The sequence below is a fragment of the Hyposmocoma kahamanoa genome, unplaced genomic scaffold (genome assembly GCF_003589595.1).
Source record: "Hyposmocoma kahamanoa isolate Upper Pololo Valley unplaced genomic scaffold, ASM358959v1 76, whole genome shotgun sequence".
In the NCBI taxonomy this organism is placed as follows: Eukaryota; Metazoa; Arthropoda; class Insecta; order Lepidoptera; family Cosmopterigidae; genus Hyposmocoma; species Hyposmocoma kahamanoa.
The window spans coordinates 12,825,238-12,849,720 of NW_020653900.1; the positions used below are offsets into that span (position 1 = coordinate 12,825,238).

Consider the following 24,483-nt stretch of genomic DNA (forward strand, 5'->3'; position numbering starts at 1 on the left):
TTGTGATATGGTATTAAGGTTCAATTTTTAATATCACTAGTGATTAGAGAATGTTACAGAAAGGTATAGCCAGTTTTAAACAGTAGATTTAAGAACTTACAGTTGGCCATATTCAAGGATTACAAACTGTTACATTTTTTGTTGTAAAATTGTGCTATACCAAACGTTCGAATTTGCAGTTTGTAATGTTATAAGTACATTTTAGTTACTATACCTTTTTGCACTCTCGCATTTTAGTCAGAATAACTGCAAAACACCAAAACTCTAGCCTTATACTATTTCATTCAAATACCAGTGAACATGACCCTTTAATAAATAATTTAGGAATATCTCTATAAAACATTAAGTACTTAAATAATAAAATCAACTATCACATTTATATTTCGAACGAAGCTTCTTCATTTGTACAATAAACTACGAAAAAAATCTAGTTTTTATTTACAGACGATTTAAATACAGAAGTACTGATAACTTTTATACGTTGACTAAAATCTTTAAGAAAACAACCATCTCTATTACTTTTAAGAGACTGAACATGGTGTACTTTTGACACCGCTATGTTAATCTTGTCGTCAGCCTCTAAAAAGATTTAGAGGAAATAGTACTCCAAAGAGATTCTAATCTACCGATAAACACTAAATTTAAGTAAAGAACATTCTATTTTCAACATCACTAAAAAGTTCCATTTTGAAAAAAATATTCACATTTTTCTTTTTCTAAATTCAATGCGAATTTCGAAAATGTCCAGTTCGATTTTTAAAAATCGAGCACGCGTCGCTCGAAACCGTGCGCGCGTGAAATCTCGTTTCATTTTGACGCATTGACGACAAGATTTGTCGCTGCCTCCTCACTGGCTCCTATGCTCATGGCTTTTTTCTTCAAAATCCCAAGATCCGTCACGTTTTCTAAGAAACTCTTATGAGCGGACAGGACTTTTGCACTTTCCACGTCTTTTTTTAACTCCTCCATGTCTCGTTTCAACTTCGCGCGTCGGTTTTGGAACCAAGTTATGACTTGCGCGTTGGAAAGGCCGAGTGAACTTGCAATTTCGTCTCTATCCGCTGGTGATAAGTACTTTTGGTACAGGAACCGTTTCTCCAGTTCGAAGATTTGGTGGTTTGTGAATGCTGTTCGTGATTTTCGCTTTTTCTTGGGCTGCGGCCGCGAGTTGAAGAGGTTTAGGTGATTCGACTGACTATCTGTAACAAGGAGAAATGATATATTAGTAATTAGAAATTAACATCAACAATTAAGGGAAAGCAAGTAATTTTTTAAACAATAGGAATATTCAGGGATCTTATTCTGAGTCTTTCTATAACATTTCTTAAGTTTATCTAGTGTCTATGTCTAACAATGAAGTATTCGGTGTATATTAAATCAACAAGTGTAATTTAAATCAGTAACTATACAATGACCTCGGTGGTTGAGCACTTTTGTTACATTGCTTCTAGACTGTTCTGGGTAAGGCTTCGAAATAATTTTCTTAGCTTTGATAAAGAAAGGAAACTGTCAGAGCCATTACGTTATTATTATAACAATCCTACGCGCCTCCGACAGTGCATAGACAACCTTAACTCCTTGTTGTCTTTGGGTATTTAATTATCGTGTTCAAAAAACAACGATAGGCCAATGAAATCAAGTTTTTTAAGTCAAATAAAATCGATCGGGTAAAAAGCACAGCTATAAACATAGCGCTAACGCACTTTCGAATTGTTATCAGGCACTAAAACATCAATGGAGCATTTCAAGTCTATGACACCACCATAAAGTGCCCGCAGCGCTAAAATGTTACTCTTCCGTCGTAAAAAAGGCACAATAAAAACACGCCCGGTATCGTTTCGGTTTAACGAGCAAGCAATCACATACGGGTAGAGCTTAAAAATATCATAAACACTTCTTATGGAACTTAAAGCCAATGAGCCTTCTTGTGGCTGTATCGACATTTTCGAAACGAGAAGTGCACGTACAAGTACGTGCACTTCTCGCTTCGAAAAAATTATACATTTAAGAAATATTTACGAACTAAACATTATTACAGTTACATACTTAAAAAGAACATTCAAATGCCATTGACGAATTTTCAAATTTAGAAAACAAAATATTCGATCTTTGTATTAATAATTATAACAAACTAGTGGAGTAATTTCACAAAAAATGAATATCAATTCAATAAAAATTTAATTAAACAAAATAAAGTCATCACAACAAGGAAAACAAAACAGATGAAAATAAACATTTATCTACAAAGTATGGTTTTATCGCCAGTCGCGTGATGTGTCAAAGGATGTTTAGTAATTTCCCGCCTAACTGTGTCTACAAATGTTCGAACAGAATAAATAAAATGTAGAATGATCTAATAATTTATTAATAAAGAGATAAATAGGACTAAACAAAGAACAAGCGGGCAGTGTCACTTTAGTCCTAATAATAGTAGATCTAAAGCGAAAAATTAAATGAGCTGAAAGCTCTTTAGAAGAACTAACAAGGCTAAAGAAACAACAAATTTAATTTTATCTACTTTAAATAAATATGTTTTATAATCAAGATTAATGTGTAGTTTTGTTTGTCTTCTAAAGTGTTTAAATAATAAATAAAAAAGCTATATAGTATTTTTTTACTAGAGCGCAATTACTGCTTTATAGTCGCTCGATTTTCAAATTTTTATGTTTTATTTGTCGCCTGATGTTTTTAAATAATAAAAAAAAAAAATATTATTCATTTTTGTCTTTACTGCGTAATAATTACGCCAAAGAATTTCGTGGAACATCTCTAATGTGATGCTTCGTTTGTGTCCTAATGTTTTTGAACATAAATGAAAAAATAAACTGTATTGATCATATTCACTATTGCGGAACTCCTTACTGCATTACAATCTCGTGCTAAGTTTGTCTAATTTTTTAATGGAAGAAAAACCATTGCTACATTTAGCGTTATCGTAGATGTTTACGATTCCAGAACAATCGAGTGTTATGGCCGATTACAAAAAAAAGTAATTTTTAGGGCCAATAAACCAACGGAAGCATGATACGAGCTAGAAAATTGCTAACAATGGATATTAACTTACACGACCTCTTTTTCACTTATCTTTGTTAGTAATATTAGAAATAGGTTGCTATACGGTTGAGTAACTTGGTGAAAATGTCCGTGTAATTAAGATTTAACGCGCAAAGCGCTAGTTGGTACTTAAATGGTGCTAAAGATTTAGTTTATGGTACTCCCGAGGCTGTAAAGTTTATAATACTATAAGCATATTTGAAAACGGTATAATGTTTAATTCCCTTGTTTTTAACTTTTTATTCAGCACGTTAGTTTTTTGAAGTTTACTTTAAACTTAACGCGCTCTTAAATGTTTTTGACAATTGTCTTCACAAAGTCAGGCAATGTATACGCTTCTATAATAATATTCAAAATTTGCCATTTACGAGATTTGAAACTAACGACACAAAAACTTTAGAATATCCGTTATACAGCTTCTGTGTACTTGGATGACAAGAGTCCATAGTAGTGACTCTGAGTGAGCTTATGTAGGTTGTCTTGATATGTTATAGTTGAAATAGTATTGTAAATGACCAATGTGTATAATATTAATTTACAAAGAGCAACCCCTTGAATTTCTTACTCGTTCTTCTCAAGGGAATCTTCTGCCTTACAAACGAGTAGTAGTACGACGGCTAATGAATAAGTACCTTGTTATCAACATCATTAATCCATTAACCGTCCCACTGATGATCACGAGTATTCCTTAAGGAACAGTTATTTGCAGCAGTTATAATTTCTCTAGAGAGTTTTTGTTTTTTCATAAAAAAACCAGAAAAACTGGTTTTTTCGCAAAGGGAGACCTGGTGTCTCTAAACACAGGGTTTTATCTTGTTTGAGCATCAGTCTTACAAAAAAACAAAATGCTGCATTTAACGTCATGTTCTTAAGTTTAAATTTCACTGTGGAAAAAGAAATATAATAATAAATATTATTATTATTAAGGAGATGGTTTAGGCCACATTTTGTTACGCTAGCCGAATGGGGTTTAGGTTCTTTTATTTTAAATTTATTTGGTTTACCAACAGCTATTACACTGTGACTTATTTGCTAGGTGCAATGATTTGTGGTCTCACAGCTAATTTTTTTGCATCGCAAAAAAACCTCATGCAAAGGAACTTTTAACATTTAACTTTTAATATTATCAGATACAAGTAACTAATAACTACCGTTTATACAATAAAAAGCTATTTTTTATGTCAACATTAAAAATCCTGACGAAGCCTACGTTGCGGATTGACATAATTATGTAATTAGTTTTTAAAAATATTAAAATAAAATGATAAAATAAAAGTTTTCATCCTTATTCTAAGGTTTTTGTTGTACGTTTAGCGAGTGTTATTGCTCCTAAACATTAACTTGTTTGAGAAGCAACAGTTCTGACCCTAGGCTATTCTATCTTGCGGTCTTAAGAGAGCTTAAGACCTCATATAATAAAAAAGGCAAACACATTTTAAGAACATAATAATAATGCAAATTATAATCGCAGGAAACAAATAAAGCGATAATATTATTTATTGCGACCTCCCTCGTGTCGTATGCATTGGCATGGCCGTCGCAAAAGCGCGAGGTAGACCGCAGAAATTAATAAAAGTAACCATCGTTTTAATGAGTCGTTAACCCAAACTGCCTATGCATTGTCAGCTTATTGGAATCCACGCTTCAAACGTAATAATATACAATTACCCAAACCACACATTAACGATCGTCGGCGGTCGAAAAAAAACGAACGTAAAAACGTTCCTTTACCTACTAAAAGCATTAAAAAGCAACATTTTAGCTCTGAGTAAGATTTTTGAATTTTTACAATAAAACACACTTAATTAAGTGAAGAGCACAAAAAAATTGTACTCGCTTTTTTGGCGCCAATTATTGTTTTTTTTTTATTCGCTAATTAGACGTGACTGGCTTAATGGTATAAAGTCACCGTCACGTCTAATTTCCCGATTTCGACGAAGACGTAGCTAAATTGCAATTTTAAGTAATTTACACATAAAAGACCAAAATGGCATAATGCGGAACATCAAAACGGCATCTCGTATTAATCATCGCCTAATCGCATCCTTAGCGAATCCTACCTCAATTAGGACTTTGTGCAGACTCGAATCACAGTCTGTTAATCATGTAGTAACTCGTGTTTTATAATAAGAAAACCTGCTTTTGTAAGAAAACAGACGCCCTTGAAGTTTCATGACAATTAAAGATGAGAGCAAGAATTTACTTTGGCAACTACATTATCTGGTCTAACTAAGGAATTTCATTTTCTATGAATACCTGAGCTACAGAATTAACTCAGGGTTTCAGAACATACAGACCAGAACTAATTTCGAAAGTTTTTTTCCCAAGTGGGGCCTGCCGGGAATTTTACCGTACCTCCTCATCTAGCGCTGAAAAATTTAAATTGTAGGTATTTACTTGGATATTAACTACGCGTTTTAAATTAAAAATGATAGGTAAGTACTATTTCTTTCGGACATATTTGTTTTTTAAACAAACCAATAGTCAGCCATGATCATGTGGTCTGAAAGAGTCCGAAACCATTGGTTTGTTTGAAAAAAAAATGATATATATAGATTCGAAAATTTTTTTTCGTTTCGATTTTTAAAAAATCTAATCTATTAAATATTAACGTTCTAATTGAAATTTAAATATTTTGTTTAATTCTTTTTAGATATTCCTTTGACTTTAAAAAGTTCCTTATTCTACAGACAATAAGTTCCAAGATACTTACAAAGAAATATCTTGCATGTGAAGCATATTATGTCATAAAAATATTTTACATAGTGAAAATTTGTTACTAAAAATTCCGGTTCCCTTTGAATCGCTACAAAATTTATAAGCTGTGGCAAAACACCCATGTAGGCCAAGTTGCATTCAAAGGACCAAAGACGTCGTAACATTGAGCAAAAAGATGTGTAATTCGTCACAGAATACCTGTGCCTCTACCATGAGTTTACTGTCGCTAGCCACAGCGTCAGTATTTTGTATACGAAACGTCACTTCTTCTCGTGACCGCTAGGGGCGCTGTTTACAATTTGCCATACAAAACTGTCAAACATTTTACAAAGTCGCTAGTGTCAGCTGTACCTGTATTTTCATGGTAGAGGCTCTGAGCGCACCTGACGTCGACAGCCTTGTGTCCGTTTGCGATTGTTCCAATTATAAAATTGATCATTGGAATTCATTTAGAATTTGAATGATGATGATTTGAAAATTAGAATTTATTAAGGACTGTGTTGTTTTTATAGCCCGCGATGTTTAATCCTTTGTAACTCAAAAATGCTTTTTGTTTTGTTTTAGACAATAAAATACAAAACCTTGTTACTCATATGTTTATAATACGTCCTTTGACGGTCTCGAAAATAGCCCATTTTTTAAATTTCCTTCTACGTCCTCCGCATCCGAATAGATTTGAGCACGAAATTTTTTCTCAAAAAGGTTGTTAGTACCGCGTCGAGTTTCCTTTGAAACGTCGCGTCTTCTTTAGTCATGGGTACCTTAATTAATTCCTCAATAACATCACGTAGGTATAGGGCACGCATTTGACCCTTATCCTGTACCAGGATATCGTTTGAAAACAACGACATTCTCGTGTTCAATCACAGTTTGATAAAGTTTACTGTTCATTGCGTGTTGTGAAAGTTCTTAATAAAGGATAATTTTAACAAAAAAAATTATGTATATCATTATATTTAATGTTTCGTAACTGGTATTGGTTATTATGGCTTTTAATGGAGTTGCAAGCAACCGAAGAATGTTACGCACGTTTCGGCGTTCGTTGAAGATTTTGTATTGAATGAAATTGTAAGAAATTCAATTGGTACTGGGATAATCCGGAATGTTATAGAGGGTGCGGTGAGATTATTGCAAGACTGGTTTTTAGAACAAATATATTTTACGTAAGTATAGGTTTGAAAATAAATCGGGTTGTTATGGAGTTTTGAAGAATCTTTTTTTCCGCAACGTAACATTGATGTATAGTCGATCCTTTAATAAATAAAAACAACTATTATTCGTCATTCTATGTGTTGACGAATGTATAAATTATAGTGACATTAAAACATGAAGCGAAATTGTTGGTTTACACAAAACTTTGCTCCTTTAATGTTTGTTTATTTTTCAATAGGTGCTGTTATTTTCCTATTTTATTTTGCAGCTATTTATTTATAATAAGTTAATATTTTTATCGTTATTCCGTGTTTACTGTTTTAAATTCAGTTGTCGATAAATTAGACACAAAATTATTTTCTTGAAACCATCTGAATTTGAATTGTGTTATCAAGGGGAAATAAAATGGCGGACTCGGCATGACGACTATTAAATGGGTATGTTACAAATCTAAAAAACTTGTTTATTTTAATAATTTTCTTTGAAATAATAAAATTGTTATTATAGTCTTGATCTCTTACAGAAGTGAGATATAAGAAGTTACAGGCATATATTAAAAAAATATCTTAATAAAGCAATTTGATATGAGATTTAAATTGAGTATTTACGATTCACCTCTTCTAAAACGTGATACTGGAATAATGAATGGACAGCTCCTTAACGAGCTGGAGTAGAATGCCTTTTTTTACATCACTACACTTTGTTATGCGGAATCAATGTAACAATACAAGGATTTTATCCGAAAAACTTCGAGAAAAAACTAAAAGGAAAAAAAAAACCGAAATCCTTAAAAACTCCTTTCTCTACGATCAGTTTCGAATTTCGAATTCTATTGAAATTCGATCGTGCGAAAAAAGCGTGGCAAATACACGTTTAACGTGTGTTTCTCATTGATTTTTTTAAATTTGATTGATTGGCATCGACCGAAGTTCGTATATACACAAATGGCCTCGTTAGAGCCTGACGTCACGGGTATGCCGAGTTTATACAGCTCGGTATAAGGTTAGGTGTATCAGAAGTCTTTTTTCTGTTAAAGGATAACTAAATTAAATATAATTTTGGTGTAACAAACCCAAAACAGTTTAGGAATTATTATTGATTACAGACTTTGAGCAATTATTTAAAATCGAAGGCTCATATTTATTATTAGCACTTTTTGTCTGCAATCTATTAACAGCGATCGATCGCAACAACTATTTTTCAAATTATTGTTGATGATGTTCCATAAATGTCATATATCTTTAAAAAAATTCCATTGTTATATTTTTTATCGTGATTGTATCAAGTTGTAAACAAAGATAATAATAGTGAACTCTTATTATTGTAGCGAATAGAGTTGTTTTTGTTCATTTTACATGCGTAATTACGCAGATTGATATCAAATTATTATTTTTTGTATATGTTATTTATATTATGTAAAATAGCAATTATTGTCTACTTAGGAAATAAATACGTACGATATTACAGGAGGCATACGTACACTCATAGATATAGGAAGCGTACACCAGAATGTGTATAGTTTGATAAATGTATTTAGTGTATATATAGTGTTGTATAGGTATGTATAAAGTATGTACATACATGTTTAATATGCGTTGTGTTTGTAAGATTTCGTTTTTCTAAATGTGTATGGATTAGATCATATTCCACAATACAAAGACACCACATGTTTTCACAAAGCTGTAGTTTCAAAAAGCAGCAGTAGAGCTCCAGAGAGAGTTCGTCCAGGGAAGTACTGTCACCTTACCTATTTCTGCCGCCAAGCAGTAATGTGCAGTGCAATGCAGCATTCCTAAGTTCCGTTTGTGAAGGGGCTGCTGGTGAAATTCCAGGCATATAGGACTTGTCAGCGTAAGTCTCAGGGCAACAGGCGCAGTGGCACTGTAACTCAGATTTTTGCGATTTAAATTTCTGAGTGACATTGCAACTGCCATGGACAGGCGTGTCGCTTAGCGCCAGTCGAACGACTTATTCCTCCCTTTACTTGATGTCATAAAAAAGCTTCAAGTCCGACTTGAAGCTTCTACTTAATAATAACACACTCATAGCCCCGCACGAGGGAACCCTGGGTCGCGGGTGGCATGAACACACACATAGACAACCACAAATTACACTAAAACTCACGGGAGAAATAAATGTAGGCCAAAAACATTTTTCTCCCGCCCTGGGAATCGAAATCAGGACCTCTGGACGAAGTATGACATATATGAGTTAAAAACAATCCAGTATGAAAATCGATAAGAAATTATGTTGGATATAGAATTTGTTTCTTTTAGGGTATTCGAGAACATTCCTGCTATAGGTACACACCTGCAGGGGAGAGGTGTGTGTACTGCCTTATAGCTTAATTTCTTTTCTTTTATTGTATCGTTTGGCTTAACACGGCACCCGCTTATTACGGCTAGTTTTTGTAATTACGCGCCATTCACAGTTTGCATACAAATTAGTAAAGGATACAATCTAAAGTAGCGTAATCTGTAATCAGAGGTTGGAATGATCCATTGTCGGCGTTACTACGAATCGTGTATTGAAGTGAAATTGCTTTTTGTAAATGACTATTGTTGTTTTCTATTCCAAATTTGATTAGGAGTATTATGATGCTAATTGTAGTGGCTGGTGACATTGTTTTTTGTTTTTTATTTTTACGCGTGATTATTTCATGGTTCGGCTACTTATACGCCGTCGAAGTCCATAGATAAAAAAAGAAGAGATGTGGATATTTCTGTTTCACAAGAACAGTGATACTGGCCAAAATATTTAATTTTTTACTTATTAGTCTTATTATACGCAGAAAAAAATGGCGGATTTTTGTAGTTACAGTTTTTACACAAATTAATTTTAGTTTGAGTATTATTACATTTTGTCTTCTTAATTATTTGTTACCTGTTTAAGCTGATGGCCCGAGTTATTCGCATCCGATCCCATACAACTGATCCACCGCCAATTTTAAATCTGAACTGATCCACTCTATATATTGCAACTCCCAATGGATCCTCTCATTGTATTTGTAAGGTAAGTACAGTCAAGAGTAAAAGAAGTTTTACCCCATGGCCATGCTCAATAAATAAAGTAAAAAAAGCTTATGACACAGTTGTATTCTGAATGTGCTAAATTTCATTGTGATTATGACACCGAACTTTGTATTTATTGGTTAGAATGAAAACATGACGACATAAGGCCGATGTGTGATTGGTAGACCTTGCGCGAGAGATACTCCTCAATATATTTTAAATCATCTTCCTGTTGAATTAGGCACGAGATCAGCCGCCATATTGATTTGATTTTTTTTATGATGATTAAGACAGTGATATACTAAACTTTTGTAGGGTAAGAGTGCTAGTGAAACTGCAGGCACATGGAATTATCAACTTTGTGTCTCTAGGTGACAGGTGCAGTGCCTGTAAAGTTCTGAACGGCCCTGCAACTATTACGGGTAGGCGTGTCGCTTACTACCAGGCGCACAACTTGTTCGTCCCGTAACTTGTATCATAAAAAAACTTTTTATTTTTTGTATTCAAATGTAAGTGCGCATTTGACTTTACTTAAAGGGGAAATTTTCATAGAGTACTTGACTCTCCCTCTTCCTTTTGGATTGTTAAGCTCATTTAAGAATGACAGACTTCAGCCTACGGGTTGCTATTCAAGGCTAGAGTGAATAGGCATTTTTTAGGCAAACGCGTGCTATCGTCGATCACATCTTCGTGTCAAGTGAGAAGAGGTCTCTGGTCACCGGAAACTTCATGCGATCTAGAAGCTCCTCTTCTATGGTGAAATGAAAATTATTCGTTTTCGCATGTCTTAAACTGACAGAATATATTTACCTAAATTTACGATGTAAACTACAATTTTTTTCAGCAATCAACGTCGACCGTTTAATTTGGTCGTATTACGTATGTCCACTGAGAACATAGTCACTCTTATGTCTGTTTATTATACAAAATATAATTCTGATCTCGTTAGTATTGTCACATTTTTAGTAGCAGTAGAGCTCCTTGTGAATGAGTTCGTCCAGGGAAGTACTGCCACCTTACCTATTTCTGCCGCCAAGCAGTAATGTGAGCATTACTGCGTTCCAGTTTTGAAGGGCAAGGGTGCTGGTAAAAGTACATGCACATAGTTCTTCTCTTCTCTATCTTAAGTGTCACGGTGACGGGCGCAGTGGCAATGCCCCTCAGATCTTTGCGATTTGATGCTCTGAGTGGCACTGCACCTGTTATGGACAGGCGTGTAGCTTACCATCAGGCGCACTTGCGGCGCAGGCGCAGACTTGTTCGTCACGTCACTTGACATTATAAAAAATAAGGTAGGTTTATAAGGCCTAGCCGGAAACAAAGCCCAGGGTATTAAAAAATATTAGTTAGTAGAAATTACTTATGCAACCAAACCGCAAGGTATAGATAAAAAAATGTTTTGTATGTTGTAGATCCCAATTTTTGTATTTTGCTACCTATTGATGAAGCTTAATGCTGGCCTTGATATTTAAAAAAAGATACAAGTGCACTATAAGGAAATATGAAAATAACCACAAATATCATATAACAAAGTCATATTACAACACCAAACTCATCTTGAAAGTAACTAAAATAAGCAATTATAAGAAAGTTTATTAGTTTGGTCTAAATCGATTAAAACATTAAATATAGTGCTTAATCGATTTCACACCCAACGTCTTTGTTCTCCGTTTGATGTTTTATGTTGGTAAGAAACCAATATGGCGGCATTTCCGGTCGGCCATTCCGCGCCCACGTATTTAACTGACCGTAAGGAACTACGCGGTAGGTATTTTGTAAAATTGTGTTGAATATAATTACCTATTTACATTGTGGAGCAGTTTATATTTATTGCTTTTGAAATAAATATAGGACTGTGTCAAGGTAAAGCAATAAAGTATGGTGGATAAAAAAAATATGAATTGGAATTATATTTCCAATAATAATTAATTAAATAGGCAAACAGGCAGATGGTCCATCCGATGCAAAGAAGTATAGGCAATTACAATACCAAAAAAAACATAGCGCAAATTACGTTACTGGATGTTAGAATATAACGAGCCCTCAGTAACCAAAATGGAGTATTAACTGCAAACTAGGATTGGAACCAACATATTTTTTTTATGATACCGAGGAACGGAACGAACAGATCGTGCTCCTCATGGTAAGCGATACGCCTATTTGCAATGGGCATTACCACTGCGCTCGTCACCCTGAGACATAAGTTGACAAGTCCCATGTGTCTGTGATTTCAGCAGCACCCTTCTTCCCTTTATGGAATATTAACCTTATATGTATTTCATATATCGCTGTCCTAATTGTTAAAAAAAATCAATATAGCCGATCCCAAAAATGCCTAATTCAACAGGAAAACGATTTAAAATATACTGAGTTGTATCGCTCGCGCAAGGTCGACCAATCACATACCGGCCTTATGTCGTCATGTTTTCATTCTAACCAATAGAAAGCTCGATATCTTATTCACAATAAAATTTAGGGCATTCAAAATACCACTATGTATTAGTTTTTTTTTTATTTATTGAACCTGGAAAACCACAACGATGTAATGCCACCTGTTTGGCGCTAGAGTTATGTGAGGTCCACACAAAATCTTTTATTTGAAGCTTAAATATAAATTGCCATAGCTTTTTTGCAACGACTAGGCATGTAGTTGCGCCTACAGAAGCTATTATAACCCAAGAATCTAATTAAAGATGTGGTACATTACGGTCACGTATCGTTAACTTTTACACCGTTCAATCAGTCTGGACGACTTGTTCAATCATTGTCTATTTAATAGACATTTCGACCTTATATCATAGGTATTAAGGCACTTGACGATGAACGTGGGTTATTTTGAAATACATACATAACATATGTAAGACATGTCACGCATAGTTAGGCACTGGTTCAATTTAATATAATTCAGTTATAATATTAATGATAGATCATTAGTACATCGTATTCATTAACGATGTATAATACGAAGAGAAAAAAAAAAGAAATTGTATTTTAGTTATCTTTCTATTTTTTAACTGATTAACTGTTTTTTTTTCTTTGAAGTTATGTTACGCAATTAAAGCAAGTAAACCGATTTTGATGATTATTTTTTTGTTTAAAAGAGGGTAGGTACCTTAATATTAGACACATTTAAATTTTAAGAAAATATTCTACCTGTAAGGGTGGCATACAAGGAGATGAATCCGATTTCGCACACTTTCCGGTCACCAATTTCAATAAAACTTGGCAAATTGACGAAACTTGAAAATTTTGAGGTCGGTTTCTTTTTTTATAAAAAAGTTGTAAAAATTGTTTCTTTTTACTTCCAACATTAACTTAGATGTATTTATTCGCTCATTGTGAAGTTCTATTAAGACGAAAAAGAAGAAATTGTTTTTTTTTTTTATAATACCAAGTGAGGAGACGAACAAGTCGTGCGCCTGTTGGTAAGGTACACGCCAGTCCATAACAGTTGCAGTGCCACTCAGTGCTTTAAATCGTAAAAATCTGAGAAACTGCCACTGCGCGTGTCATCCTAAGACATAAGTTGATAAGTCCCATATGCCTGTAATTTCACCAGCACCCTTACCCTTCAAAACCGGAACGCAGTAATGCTCACACTACTGCTTGGCGGCAGAAATAGTTATGGTGGCAGTACTTCCCTGGACGAACTCTTTCACAAGGACCTCTACTTCTACTAATGTTTATAATTACGACCGACAATCGTCTGAAAACAATTGTAAGTACTTACACCTTAAATCAAATGAAATAAGGATGATTTTTAAACACTATAGGGACGTATAAATATGCTCAAATCGTTTTGATGGTGAGTTAAATTATTTATTACAGCATGACAGCGAAAAAAACGAAAAAGGATAACATCCATCCAGCTACGGCGTTTATGAAGCTTGTTTCTCCACAAATCTTGCCCGCTTCTTCCTAATCTAAACAACATCTCGTTTGAAGCTTCAAAACTTCAAAAAAACAACACTTAACCGGATACTTATAGCTAATTAAGAAGCAGAAACATTGTCACGGGCCATTATGCTGCGGCGGCACAAAGTGCATGTCTGTCGGTGTGCCCATAGGTTTCGGACTAAATAGTCCGTGCGCACAAACCACCCGTTCAGCCGCAACGAAACTTTGTGAGAACACGTTTGGGTTTCCAAAAAAAAGGAATTGTTTGTTTTGTTTAATTTTTAGCGGTTTTTATTAAATATTAAAAGTTATATGTCAATGTCTTAGGTTTTCGCGATTGTCACATATTGAAAATGACAAATAAAAAGGGTTTTTCGGGTACATTCCTGGTGTACTCCCGTCCTCCGATATCTGTCCGAAACAATTGCTGTCAAAGAAATAATACTCGACTATATTATAAGACGCATAATGCGAATGAAGCTATGAAGCTTCATGAGGCATGAGCCTCATATTGTTTTTTGATTTGGTTGAGTACATGACAGCAATAGTTTTGCACAGATAACGGGAATACATCCCCAGGTCCCAGGGCCACGGCTGACTCTGACTTAAACGATGGTTGATTTAAAAAATCAATATACGCCATTTTAAATTTGTATTGATTTTTTTTTTAATGATTTTTTTTTTTAATTGAATTACTCCACTAGTTTGTTATAAGTATTAATACAAAGATCGAACACTTAGAAAACATTCCTTCGATCCGGCCGGATTCGAACCGACGTCTTCTAGCATACCGTGCCAGACGCTATACCAACTAAGCTAATATACGCCGTTTTAGATCCGATTTAAACTTCAATGCCGTCTACTCATTGACTTACAATTATATGGACGTCGGGTCCGCGTTAAAAAGTGTCCGCACTTGTAAGGCGCTAAAATCGTATACAGAGCGCGACACTCCGCTTTAGTCTTCATTTGTTCTACTGACAGCGCGATACTGCGATGACATTACAATTTAAATTTCGAATAGGTTGACTTGGGACATTTTTTTCGTGGTTTTTGTATTAGACCCGTCGTCCATTTATTTGTAAGTCAATGCGTCTACTAAGTAAAACGCGGTTAATTGACAAAATGGTCAAATTTCCGTTTTATAGCAAAAGTTAGAGCACAAAATTATCTTTTAAAAACAGTTAAAATTAGTTAACATGTTCGACTTAGCGGAACTTATCCTAACGATCCAAAGCTGAAATATCATGAAACAATTTCAATTATTCTAAAACTGGGTTATGGTTTCAAATGACATCTCAAAAAAATATTTTGAAGAATATTATTATTATTATATTTTGAGAAATATTTAGTCGTTATTTGGATATAAGATGCGGTACCTTAATGGTTTGGCCTACCGCCTCTCTAAGCAGAGCTCTCAGACTAGAATCCGAGCTCGCACCTCTGAGTTTCTCGGAGCTTATGTGAGAAATTTAATTTACAATTTACCATGAGCTTTTTCGATGAAGGAGAACATGAAACCAGCATATAGAAGAAGGTTCACGACCTTCGGAAAACGTGTCAATTCCCCAACCCGCATTGGACCAGCGTGGCGGACTATGACCTAAACCCTCGCCTGAGAGGAGAACCGTGTCCAGCAGTAGGCCGCAGAAATACGTTGATGATGGTGATACATTGGATTACTTAAACAAATACTTTGTCAATGTGACAGAAAAAAATGCAAAAAATAAATTATGTATATGTATCAACAACGGTAACAAATTGAGGTGTAATTTCAGAAAGAAATACATAAAAATCATGGTAAAATGTATAAAATTTTTATCTAAAACATTAATAGACTGTTTGGGAAACCCAAGGTTTTATTTATGATTATTTTCCCTGTTTCTCATTGAAATGTGCCTCTCGCTACGATAACCCCCGGCTACGACCCTTACAGTACACAGACAAAAATGCTGCTAATAGCATAGCCATACGTTGAGGGAACGCTGCCAGCATCTTAGGCGCCTTGCCGCAGGGACCCAATTTTATTCATATAATTTAAAAATCCTAGTTTTACTTTCTAGTACTTAAGCTTTTATTGTACCTTACCTGTGTATTATCAAAATAAAAATAAATCATGGTGGTAGAGCATCATGATATTCAAGAAATAAATATATGCACGTTCAATTAACATTTAAACCAGTTACGATAAGAACGATTCTAACTGTAATGTAGTTATTTATTAAAATCATAATCATAATGTTATTTGTTTGTACAAAATATAGCACCTACTTCTCACCAAAACCACTATGATGAACTGTAAATAAAAGAACCAATAATACGATCAAAACTCTCTTGCCACATTCTCACGGCTTCGTTCACACGGATCAATAATATTTCGGTGACCATAGCACGTAGGGCTCCTGGTTTTACGCCCCGTTGCCTACAATCACTATTTAAAAAAAAATTGAATTGTAAATTACATCTCTATCGATTTATCAATTGCAAGACATTATTGAAAGTAGAGTTTTCTTAACAACGACTCTGAAATAAGGTACAGTTTACAACACAATATAATAATGTAGGTTATTTGAGGGAAATAAACAGTGCCGTTATTGGTTTTTACGTTAAATGCTGATTATTTAGTGGTAGAAACTGTAACACAATCTCAGTACAGAGTACTAATAAAACCGACCTCAAGAGTACGTGGAATTACGTCTATTTGCCAAGTTTTATTGAAATATCCCCCAGTTTGCCCTTATACAGGACTTGACATGGGAGATAATGAAAATCGGTTCTTACTACTCAAAGTCTCTCTTGCTCAGGCGTTTTTCTCTCAATATGAGAGAAAAACGCCTTGAATTGGAGAATAGCAAAACCAACCACTAAAATAATTGCCCTTAAGTAAAATTTAGGCGCTATTTATAAAAATGAATCTTCATGCGTGACAGCCACCGATGGAGGTGGATGATTTTTTTCAAAATGAAATGGGACCACTATGTAGGTACCCTTTTTGTAACAAAAAAAAGAATCATGAAAATCTATTCACAAATACCGGAGTTATCGTGTAAAATACATACAAAAAGTCGGTTAGGTTAATAAGTAAAAAACCGAATTTTTTGTTAAAAAATATAAAAATGGCGGGCTTACAGTTTATTTTTTAAATTAAATTGATTTAACTTTAAGTATTATTACGACGTATTTGAGTTTGTAACATTATTTGTCATCTGTTTAAGCTGGTGGCTGGTATTTAAGTTCAGAAGCAGTAGAGCTCCTTGTGGAAGAGTTTGTCCAGGGAAGTACTGCCACCTTACCCATTTCTGTCGCCAAGCAATAATGTCAGTATTACAGTACCTATTCCGGTTTTGGTGAAATTACAGGCCCATGGGATTTATCAACTTACGTCTCAGGGTGTCTCTTAGATCTTTGCGATTTAAAGCTCTGAGTGGCACTGCAACTTTTATGGACAGGCGTGTTGCTTACCATTTGGTGCACGACTTGTTCGTCCCGTCACTTGATGTTACAAAAAAATGTAATCCCACAAACACAGCCATAGCCACAGCACACGCACGTAGACAATCACAAATTACACCCAAACTCACGGCAGAAATAAATGGAGGCCGTAAAAATATTTCTTCCGACCCGAGAATCGAACCTGAGACCTCTGCGTGGCAGGCCAACGTGGTAATCGTTCGACCACGGAGGCAGTCATGTAAATAAAAAAGTTATATTCATTGACTTACAATTATATGGACGTCGGGTCCGCGCTAAAAAGTGTCCGAACTTATAGGGCGTTAAAATCGTATACAGAGCGTCATTCACGCTTTAGTCTTCGTTTGTTCGACTGACAGCGATGCAAGCAAAATTAGACAGTACTGCGATGACATTACAATTTAAATTCAACATTTTAGCTTTTTCATATTCCTTTACATGTCACTACGTTTAAATAGGTTGACTTGGGACATTTTTTTCGTGGTTTGTGTATTAGACCCGTCGTCCATATAATTGTAAGTCAATGGTTATATTATATACTTTCTAAATTCAAAATCATTTCAACATCATTCTGTACATTCTGTATCTACGCATCAACATACTTACTAGTAATCAATCTTGAAGGAAACATCTGAAGATCGCGGACGCTGAATCCCCAATTACCAGCGAAGTATTTAATTAATCGTTTATATTAATTAAAGGTTACTCCAACCGCCCGTTGGTTGGGCGTGGGCCAACCGTCTCATTACTAACGATTAGTATAGCATAAATTAGCTACATTGTCCTAAAGATAACTGCAACTTTTGTTGCATTATTAATCTACGTTTAAGATCTTGATAGTATTGTGTGAATTGCTCTTTTTTTTTGTGATATAAAGTGACGGGACGAACGACTCGAGCGCCTGGTGCTATGCGAAACTCATATCCATAACAATTACAGTGCTTTAAATTGCGAAGATCTGACGGATACTGCCACTGCGCCCGTCACCCGGAGACATAAGTTGACAAGTCTCATGTGCCTGTAATTTCAACAGCACCCTTGCCTTTCAAAACCGGAACTCAGTAATGCTTACAATACTGCTTGGCGGCTGAAATAAGTAAGGTGACAGTACTGTAATTGTGTAATTATAAAGTGATTAACGTCGCGAAGATCTAGTCTCAAAAAAGTTTGTTAATTTTATTTGTTTTTATGGACAACTTACATTTGACCAAAAAATTGACTATACTAAAATTTTATTGTTTTCACAATAAAAACCGACCTCAAAAGTATGTGGAATTACATCTATTTGCCAAGTTTTATTGAAATTTGTAACCGGAAAGTGCGCGTGTCCGGATTCATCCCCTAGTTTGCCACCCTTAGAAGTGGAATATTTTCTTCAAATTTAAATGGGACCACTACTGAGGTCACCGGTTTCCACCAAAATATAATCATCAAAATCAGTTTATAAACTTCGGAGTTATCGCGTAACGTATATACATACAAGAAAATCGAATTGACAACTTCCTCCTTTTTTAGAAATTTGTTAAAAAGATCTAATGTTCTTAAAACGTACGTACGTACCTCCTATGGTTTAGGATTGCCCCATACAGTTATTTCATATAAATAAATGAAGAATATTAAATGACACTTGGAAAAACATTACTCTTCCTCTTGTTTAGTCGGGTAAAAATAATTAAATATGGCGCTAAAATAGCGTAAAAATCAAAGTGTCATGCTTACACAAATCATAGGCGCCTAATTCCTATAGGCGCCTCAGACATAAAGCATTCTTGGAGTGCTTGTAACGGCATCCGCACAGTGGTCACAAAAAATAATTTTTCTGGACAAAAAGTTTACACGCGCAGTTTCAACTGTCGGCAGTTAGTGCCGCCTATATTTGTAACGTAAGGTAAAAATTAGATATGCTTAAAAGTTTTTAGTGACGTTGGTTTATAAATAAATAACTTGGATTTATCTTGTTACAATTTTGGGGGAATATCCGTGTGTAAACGCAGTTTCTTTTTGTGATAGGGCAAACAAGTCACATGCACCTGGTGGTAAGCGACACGCCTGTTCATAATAGTTGCAGTGCCACTCTGTACTGCACCCGTCACCCTGAGATATTATAATGTGGACAAGTCTCACTTGCCTGCTCGAAAGCAGAAATGGGTAAGGTAAGGTAGCAGTATGTACTTTCCTGGATGTACAAGGAGCACTTCTGCTAATAAAGTTGTACAACATAACAGCCAATTTAGTTAAATAAAAAAACGTAAAAACAAGGCGTAGTATGTTTTTACAATTACATAGGCAGTGAAATAAAAAAATTGGCGACAGGACTAACTTGTTCAATATGTAGAGATAACGTCATTCAAGTTGATAAACATCTGCTGCGTACTTGTATACAAAGTAAGTACCTATTTATATTTCAAATACGTCTTCCAATTACTAGTAGATCAAGTACAGCCCAGCCCTGAAATTTCCACAACATCACAACTGTCCTGATCTTGCAGACTTGCCTAAGAAAAGAAAACATATTAGAGAAGCGCATTTAACGCTCAGTGTTGCAGGGAGCGTTGCCGAGAGCGTTGCCCGTGACAATCTAACTATTGATGTTTATCGCTGTAGCGAACTGTGAATGCAACTATTGTAGATCTTTGATCGTCGTTTCGTCACATTGTGTGTTGTTCCTGTCTAGGGTTTATTTTTATCTTAATTCTGTTTATTGTGTGAATGTTGTGTAATGTTTAGGTCAACGCAATTGAATGAAATTGCGAATTTAATCATTCTTTGGCAGTATCCTATCGATTTAGTTTATACCAATTAGTTCAGTAAACATATATTTTGACTTTCGATTCGCATTACACATATAAGGAGACAGAGAAGCAGATTGATTGTGTTACCATTATTTTTCAGTATAATGACAAAAAATTGACATGATATAGAGATAATATCTCCATACAGATACCAACATGTTATCTCCTATCACGGAGATACATAAAGCATTTGCACAATGAAATGACGGTCCGATATGTCACAGGGATCATTTTATGCCTAGGTGTATAAGCGATATGTGTATTTTCACAAGCAACATCCGAAGTGGATCCGAGTATTCTAGATTTGTATACTCTCGGATTTGGAACCAACATGAATCGGATGCAGTGCGTAAACGCGCTTACAGGAACGTCAAAAAAAGTTAAATTATGAACAGCGTTCATATGAGCCACAAGACACATCACGTGAACGTTCGAATTCAACATCAAATAGAGATTGGAGTCATTCTTTTTTTTAAATTAAACATTCTGGTATTTGTGACTAGTGTAGTGGTTCATATGAATATAGTTATCATTTATTGTAAATGTGTCCATTCTTTTAAATATTTCCTTTCTTTGTAAAATTAAAAAATTCAAAATTATTTTTTTTTGAAGATTACTGTATTTAATGTAAAATGCATTGCAAACTGATAATTTGAAGATACTTTTATTTTGTATCCAGAATTCGGAGGTTTTGTAGCCGAATTAAGATGCAAAATTTAAAATCACTTCTAAAGTATGTCTTTCGTCCAATGTCCGTAAGCTCGAAAAGAGCTGCGTTGGCCATTCGCAATGTTCATTATGCCTCATGTTTATGCACACATAAAGCCTGTGTAAAGTTAATGCATACGATAATTTAACGTCTAAGTGCAGCGTTAAGATTGGATCTATACGCAAAAATTGCAGGTGTAGCCTTTGTTTAAGTATACAACATGTATGCAGGCATATTACATTACATTAAGTCCCTTATCCTTCTTATAAACTATATGAAAACTCAAGACTAGCTGTTGTTAAATGTTATAATAAAATTGTGCGCAAGTAGCGTAAAGATAAAGGTGATTTCTCCTCTTGTAGTTATTTGTATGCCATAATTACTGAACTTACCCAACACAGTAACGATAAAATGCGTTTTCTTAAATAATGTATGTACATATTTTGTATAAAGTAATATGACAAATAATTTATTTTTCTTAAAACAGTAAAGTAGGTCCCTATTACAAGGTCAAAGTTCGAACTCGTCTCCGCATACCTATGATTATGACGACTATAATCTATAATAATAAATCATTGTAAACTATATTTATTCCACAAAATTATGGTAAGTTGAGATTTTTTCTAAAACTCGCAACATTTTACATACCGAACGTTATGAGAAGACGATTGGTAATCGGTCATAATTCAATCATAAAACAGCCGTCACACGCCAAAAATCCGAAATCAGCCGATTGTCTTTTACTCACTCTCAACTTGTTATATATTACGGCCTGGTGCAAGGCGAAATATAACAATGCATTGTTTTACACATACATTTATTCACAAAGAGCTCTCGATAACAAATTGCAATACAAGTACTTGTGATTCGGTTTTCAATAAACCTGAAGTCCTCACACGTGCGCGTAAGCAAGCGATGCGCTCTTTGAAGTTTCGGTGAACTGATAACTTTTTTAATACCTCTCAAGACAGAGCAGTCAAAACAAACCATTTGAATCCCCTTAAAGGAGCCACTTGAGTTTATGGCCTCCCTTCATTTTATGCTTTATTTATTGTTTTTGGTGCGACTAAAACACCGATCCGAACCACTGTGCACGAATAAAAATTGACGTTTTGATTTATACCTTTTATTTTTTTTATTACACTTGTGCCTTCAATCGATTAGCATAAATTGATATAATTTTATGTTTCATGAAGTAGTGTTGTAAACTTTTTTGTCGTTAAAATTATGTTGCTCACGTTTGAAGGTTAACGTAATTAACTGTAATTTTTAATGTTTAAAACACGTTTTGAATATAAAGAAGTGTAATAAGTCGTATTTAATTATATTTGCAACAATCGATCGTGTTTTGTTATTGTTGAATAATTACTCCTTTACTACCAAAGCGTTAATGCAAGGTTAAATATTCAATAATATATACTTGCTTACTAATATGGATGACTATAATTGAAGTTAAATTAATAATAAAACTTAAACAATTGACGTTTCATGGTCTTCAATCAATACAATTGAATTAATTTGTTTATTACATCATAACATTGTCGGTGTGTTGTATAAAGAGCGAAAGCGGCATTTTGAAAAATTTTTCAGCGGAGCATGTTTTATATTTCACGACTGTTCAATTTAAAAAAACTTAAACTTAATTAAAACCAAAATTGAATATTAAAACAAGAAATAAATATTTTAAAACAGTCGTTGAAACCTAAAACATGCTCTTCTGGAAGCTTTTTCGAAATGGCACGCTTTTTAACAAAACACCTACCTACGGAATATGTGCATATATTAAGCATACATAGAAAACATATGTACCCTGCATAACACAGCAATATAGGAGTGAGGCAGGTCCACGTTATAGAAATTTATCACCTAAGTTATGTATAAATATGGTAATTAATAATGCTCACATTATTGCTAGGCGGCAGAAATAGGTTCTAAGATGGCGGCACTTACCTGGACGAACTCTGTTTTTTAAAATTTTAACTATACTGGCTGCATTATTTGTTTGTTTGCCAATGTATATTTACCGATACCATTTTATCGAAGATAAGAAGGTTTTATTTAAAAAAGTTTTTGTTTTCTCTTTTAAGTGAAAAATGTTTAAGATTTTTCTCTTGTCGTCGCCTAGTGGTTCGTACATGTTGCCAGTGGACATAAATCGCGTTTAACAAACAATTTGTAAGAGTTACGCGTCTCCCGATCGCCGCATGCATTCCCGCCGTGTGGAAAACAAATTTATTTGCGTAGCTAATCTTCCTGAATAATCGATGTGATCGGTATTTTTTAATTAATTTGAGTATTTTTCATTACTGGAGATCGGAATTGACAAAGTATGTTTACCAAATAGGAAATGAAACTATTTTTCCGGATTTAAATCGCGTATATTTGTTTCTTCAAACAAACCAAGGTTTCGGGCTCTGTATAGGACTCATGGTCACGGTTGAGTCCATGAAAAAACAAACATACGCGATTTAAATCCGGAAAAATGGTTTCATTTCCTATGTGTAACAATCGCGAAAACCTAAGAACTCGATATATCGCACTGTTAATAGTGTATTAACTCAAAAAGTGTATTTTTTCAAAATCGCTGAAAAACGAATTACTCACTTCCAGCAAAATATTATTAAAATGTATGTATAGGACAAAGTTTATTTATTGCAGACATCTAAATCATTCCCGACTAGCCAAATAAAAGGAAAAAATTAACTTAATATTTTTAGAAACTTATTTATTAAGACAGAAGTAGTTCGCAAAAAGTTTGTCTCATTTTGAATTAAGTAGATTTATTTTAATTGTTTCTGACATTATTTTGACGAGGGTTTTATGTCAATAAAATGTAGAGAACAAAATATTACGTTCACCAATATTATAATCTTGAATTTCACATATTTTTAGTTACAACACTATTGTAATAGCAGTGCGATATATTTACCTAAACTACAAATAATACACATAGTGTTGATAATACCTCCCTCTGAAATCGCGGAATATTTTTTTATGATACCAAGTGAAAGGACGAACAAGTTGTACACCTGGTGGTAAGCGACACGCCTGTCCATAACAGTTGCAGTGTGTTGCTTACCATCAGGCGCACAACTTGTTAGTCCCGTCACTTGATATTATTAAAACAAATCCAAGATTTTGGAGAGATGTATAAACCACTCTATATGTATCCACTTCCATGAAGTTTGTAATGAGTGGTAAATATACCCTGCCTATTTTGATCTCAGTTCATTTGGACATCACATGTGTTTTACGAAACTCTTGACCTTTTTTATGACGCTAGTGCCTGGCAGTGGGCCGTACAGTGCCATTTTTTAACGACACTCTGATGCCACTACGTATTTAACACAATTAATCGTCGTTTTTATATATATAACATGTAATTGCAATAAAACGAGGACTTTGTTATTATTATACGTATAAAACAGCGCTTTGAATTTTTCACGGTCTACGGTGATTCAGGGTCATTTCAGCACAAACTGTGGCATATAGGTACCATCAGTCATATCATAATCATAATCATAGCTGTTTTATAAAAAAAATCCGACCTGAAAAGGTCGTGCAGTTAGATCTATTTGCCAAGTTTTATTGAAACCGGTTACCGGAAAGTGCGCGATACCGGATTCACCCCCTGATATCTTAAAGGAGAATTATTTCCTTCAAATTTAAATTGGATCAA

General features: G+C 34.4%; 1 protein-coding gene across 1 annotated transcript in view; it reads right to left on the bottom strand.

Moving 5' to 3' along the window:
- Positions 1-639: 639 nt before the first annotated feature.
- The window catches only part of LOC113232527 (transcription factor LBX1-like), a 127,692-nt gene continuing 103,848 nt past the window's right edge, over positions 640-24,483 (bottom strand). Inside the window, exon 2 of the mRNA XM_026467287.1 lies at positions 640-1,199. Coding sequence (XP_026323072.1) covers positions 808-1,199 — 392 coding nt within the window. The 3' untranslated portion in view covers positions 640-807. The remainder of the gene's footprint in view (positions 1,200-24,483) is intronic.